This window comes from Poromitra crassiceps (assembly GCF_964638095.1).
Source record: "Poromitra crassiceps genome assembly, chromosome: 29".
In the NCBI taxonomy this organism is placed as follows: domain Eukaryota; kingdom Metazoa; phylum Chordata; class Actinopteri; order Beryciformes; family Melamphaidae; genus Poromitra; species Poromitra crassiceps.
In genome coordinates this window covers 5059910-5065218 of record NC_139641.1, presented here as the reverse complement: position 1 = coordinate 5065218, position 5309 = coordinate 5059910, and the positions used below count along the sequence as shown (strand labels likewise).

Sequence of the window (5309 nt, the reverse complement as noted above, 5' to 3'; positions counted from 1 at the left end):
CGTGTGTACCAGCAGCGCAAACATCAAACAACAATGCAATAAATAGAATAACCAGCCTCTTACCTGTAGTAGTCTGTAGTAGGCTGTAGAAATAACAATCCAGCAAACAGGCAGCATGTTGTGAAGCCAAAAACAACAGAACACACTAGTGACTGAACAATGTGATCGAGCCCGGGTAGCCCACCTGACGCCGGTGTAAAGCTGCTGCAGCTGCCTCCAGGCTGCTCGCCAGCCTCGCCACGCCAGGCTCGCCTTCTTCCTCAAACTCACGGTCACGGGCCCGTGACAGTGGGGCCGCGGCAGCTGCCGCGGCCGGAGGGTTCTTCTTTAACCATTTTCTAATGTCCATGGCGGCGAAATAACTCAAAAAGTGCGGATATGGTTCTCTTCTCTAGTGGGTCTCCAGTAGCCTAGCCTAATCAACTAGCCTACAACAAGAGGCGGTTTCCCCGAGGCCGGATCCAACATATAATGTCCCGCCCTACTCTGCCTCTGATTGGCTTACCCTGATATTTTACCCTAACCTAACCAATCGCTGTAATCCTCATGCTACATGGCTCTGCCTCATGCAGTACACACAACCAATCATCGCTCCCCATGAGCCTAAAAAACCCAAACCAATCCCAGGTGGCGAAAGAAAATCTACCTTCGCCATCCTGAGAAAACCTTCGCCATCCTGGGAAAACAAACAAAAAAGAGTAAACGGACCACGTTTTGACTGAGGGGGCGGGTAGTCTGGGTGAGGGGGCGACGCCCCCTCACGCCCCCTCGTGACGCCGGGTCTGAAGTGGTAGAAGGAGGATTTGACGATTTGACGGATGTGGGGTTCAAGGGAAAGGGTGGGGTCGATGATGACGCCGAGATTGCGTGCCTGGGAGGAAGGGGAGACAGTGGTGGAATTTAAAATGTCTAAGCACGGCTAAAGTATGCATAGGACATGTGCACCTATGTGCAGTGAATATGCCACTGTCTCTGACTTGTCCTATCACTATACTGCCTTATTGCTTGTTGTGTCTATTGTTGTTTTTGCACTCATATGCCCTGTTGGTGGGGTTATTGGTTTTGGATAGAGTGGACTTGGAGCCGATGAGGAGGAGTTCTGTTTTATCACTGTTGAGTTGTAGGAAGTTTTCCTGCATCCAGGATTTAATAGCAGACAGGCAGGAGTTGATGTGGGAGAGGGGTGGGTTGTGGGGGGAGGTGGTGCTGAGGTAGATCTGGGTGTCGTCGGCAGAACAGTGAAAGTCCAGGTTGAAGTGACGGAGGATCTGACCGAGGGGGAGGATGTAAGTGATGAACAGAAATGGACCAGGCAGTATATCTGCCTGCTCTCTACTCCAGCCTCCATTTAACCCTAACCAGGGCTGATCAACTCCAGGTGTTCCTACTCAGGTGATTAGAGCAGAAACCCCAGAGGGAGGGGGAGAGAGAGAGAGTAGATGATCAGAGAGAGAAAAGAAGAGGAGGAGGAGGGTAGCTGGTCACATAACAATAGCTAATAATGTTTCTGTGTTTATGAGCATCTGTGAGAGACAATGTGAGGAAAATATTTCATATAAAAATAGCCTGTAATAATGTTAGAGAGAGAGAAGGGGGTGTGCTGGCCGGTTTGAAGTCCCGCCTGACTGTGCTGCTGCTGGAGAACCGGACCAGGACATCAACATGATACTAGGGATGGGCATTTTAAGTTTTTTCAATGTTCAAGTACTCTCATTAACTAATGAATGAGTACTCGAGTACTCGTTCATTAACGCAATTAATAACAATAGTGTCCTTTTTTTGACACTTTGGACACTTATTTTCTGGAATAATACAGGTGGTCCGTGTCCAACGGGAAGCAAGCGGAACCAAAGTTTGGCTACGTTAAGCTATCGTAGGCTATAGGCCTGTACGAATATATATTACTATGTTAATATTAGATACATGATAGGTACATAGGCCTACATTATGGAGAAGCGTGTCTCATTTGCATCGGGGATTTCCCCCTGCGTTGTTAAAGTCAGAGTACTCGAACTCTGTTACTGTAGTAACGTTATGAACGAGTACTCAAGTACCTGAGTACTCCTGCCCATCCCTAGACAATAGTCATATCGTTTTATGATGTTTATAGATGTTGTATTGTTAAATAAATTACCAGGTAATTTGCAATTTGTGGTGTTTGATTTATGCATTTCTGCTGCAATATAATTTCTTTCAACGGGTTTTTAACTCGTTTAGGGTTTATTTTTAAGGTGGCAATCTATCCATTTGGGAAAAGTCTTAGAAAATGATTTGTTAAATTTCCTAAATCCAGTTATTAGAGGTCTTGTGTTTTCAACATGTTTAATCAGAAATAGGTTTGTTTTGCCAATAGAGTTTTGCCCATGTGTTTCTTACAGTGCTTTTAGTCATTGTTTTAGCATTTGTTTGTATGTTACACAAAGCCTGATTTTATGATTGACTTGTCCACTGTATGACGGCATTTTATATATACTGTGTACGAATGAACCAACTGTTCCACGTTTACCCTTTTGGGTCTTGACCAATTGGTCAAATCTTTCAGAATCAATAAAGAGATGATTTTGGATTAATTGGTTTCCCCCTTTTGTTTCCCCAAGGCCATCATCCTTTCTTATAGCAAACTTTAAATAAACATTTTGTGTTCACTAGATGCACGTCTCCTGCTCCGTCTGTAACCTTTTAAATTGAACCTTTGTGTGAAGGCCCAAGTGTTTGGATGAAACAAGTGGTTACTTACTGTATACTGGGCCCGGTTACAAATTTGGCAGAGTAAGTTCACTGTTACCAACAACAACCTCACCAACAAGGCCCGGAAACCCCTTCCGCCAAGGGCGTCACCAACAACCCCCCCCCCCCCCACAAACTCACTACCTCCTCCTAAACTCAACTGAACTCCCCCCCCCATAAAACTGTAACTCATATCTAATTTAATGCCTGTCTAACTGGGACTGTAAATTCATGTAAATTCCCTGCACATTAATGCCTATTTAACTTAGCCTGTAAATTTCATGTACATTCAATGTAAACTGTTATTTAACTCCGACTGTAAATTCATGTAAATCCACTGCCTATTTAACATCTATTTAACTCAGTCTGTAAATCTCAGGTAAATCCAACGTAAATTCATATTTATCATCCACAGCAAAACTCATGTACATATTGTATTTGATTCGATTGCACTTGCAACTTTGCGATTGTGTTTAGTTATCTTCCTACTTCTTATCTCTGTATATTGATGTGACCGCTACGCTGCATACAGACACTAAGGGCCCTTTCACACCTAAAAGTCCGGACCAAGGTCAGAACCAAACTCATGTTGTTGTTACATTGTATACATTTGGTCCAGTAAGGTTTGCTTTCACACTGCAATAATCCCAGCGGACCAGTGGACTTTAACATGACAGACCTACGTCCTGTCGTCATCACCTGCATGGGCTGCGTCTCCACTGATTGGCTTGTGGATGAGCGTGCGTCTGACGTCAGCGTCTGCTCCAAGGAATTTGCTCCTTGTTTACACCTATTTATTTATGTCGATGGTTTACACCACACCACAATGAATGAACAGATCAAACTGCTGTTCTTAAATTTGTGCCGTTTTAATAATAAAAAATGCCAAGTCCATTTAACGTGACGCGTGGGGGACGCGCCAGCGGCATTAAACGAGCGCACCCAGTTCAGACTCAGAGAAGCCTCCCCTCCCCCTCCTCTGCTCTAGTGCTTCTCTGCACTGGGGTGCGCTTGTTTAAATGCGCCGGGGCGTCCCCCGCGCATGAGAAGTCAGTTCTTTTGTTGTGAAAACTTTAAGACAAAGAAGAAACTTCACGTTCTTTCCTGTTTTCAACCTAAAGTGAGTACAAGTCTTCAACTGTGAATTTAACTCGCCTGTTTCAAAAGTGAAAGTTGAAGTTGATACAGCACTAGCAATATTGAACGGCGCAAAACAAATAGGCTAACGTTAACATTACAGATCCTGACCGACAACGTGTGTGTGTGTGTGTTGAATTTAACTAGCTGGCAGAAAAGTGACAGCATTACTGGCGGATATAACGTTAGATTTGCGTGGGCTTTTGAACCTAAGAATTGAGGAGACTGGAGAGAGTTGAGAGAGAAATACAGTAGCAGCTACTGCTAGCTGTTACAGCTGTAGCTGATGCTGCTGCTACTGCTTGAGTCGCCTGGCTCTGTGCAGGAGTAGTAGCCTGCCTGTCGGTCTCATGAGGAGCTCAGCTGTCCTGCTTTTAACGTGCATTGCAGCAGCGGATGGCGTTAATCACGATGTTTGACTGTGAAACAATCACGATGGGTATTTCGGGTATATCGCACAACTCTACTCGCAATACTCGAGATTAGTTTGAATTTGCCAAATGAACACCCTTGTTGTGCGTAAATTGTACCAACGCAGACAGGCAAGGAGGTGAAGACTGCAAGCCATCCTTTTTCCCACTGTTTTCCTGTTCTGGCAACGTGACGAGTGACGAGTCAGCTGTAGCTTCCTGTAATTGGTCCGATAGTGCGAACCTTCCAATTAAATGCTTTCACACTGCACAGGAAGCGAACCTTGGTCCAGCGTGGTCCGGACCGAGACCACCTCTTTTGGTCGGATCAAAGACTCGGTCTTTGGTCCGCACCATGGTCCGTGGGAGGTTTCACACCTGTCATTTGGTTCGGATCAAACTGGAAAGTCCGAAAGTCCGGACCAAATGAGGTAGGTGTGAAAGCGCCCGACAAATTCCTCGTACTAGCCATCTGGTAAAGGTGCTAATACCACATGGTGTGCATTCATGAGAGGCCGAAATTATATTCTCTAAATACTATTGGCAAGAAAAGTTTATTTTCATGTACACACAAAAGCATACTTTCGTCAACCCTGTTACCCTAGAATAACTAAACCGAAAACAGGACTACCAGGGACTCCAGCCTAAACTAAAATTACAAAGAAAGTAACAAAGAAAAGTTACCACTGGAGAGGAATCCTCTCCAGGAGCTGCTGTGGGCTGTGTGGGTCAGAGAGAGATCTGCCTGCTCTCTACTCCAGCCTCCATTTAACCCTAAACCAGGGCTGATCAACTCCAGGTGTTCCTACTCAGGTGATTGGAGCAGAAACCCCAGAGGGAGGGAGAGAGAGTAGATGATCAGAGAGAGAGAAGAAGAGGAGCAGGAGGGTAGCTGGTCACATAACAATAGCTAATAATGTTTGTGTGTTTATGAGCATCTGTGAGAGACAATGTGAGGAAAATATTTCATATAAAAATAGTCTGTAATAATGTTAGAGAGAGAGGGGGGGGGGTACAGGAGACTATAAAACATGT

At 44.9% G+C, this 5309-nt stretch overlaps 1 protein-coding gene across 1 annotated transcript in view; it reads left to right on the top strand.

The window, feature by feature from the left end:
• Nucleotides 1-378: 378 nt before the first annotated feature.
• The window catches only part of LOC310800005 (uncharacterized protein), a gene marked incomplete at both ends in the record, with an annotated part of 26340 nt that continues 21409 nt past the window's right edge, over nt 379-5309 (top strand). Inside the window, one exon of the mRNA XM_083662605.1 lies at nt 379-405. Coding sequence (XP_083518731.1) covers nt 379-405 — 27 coding nt within the window. The remainder of the gene's footprint in view (nt 406-5309) is intronic.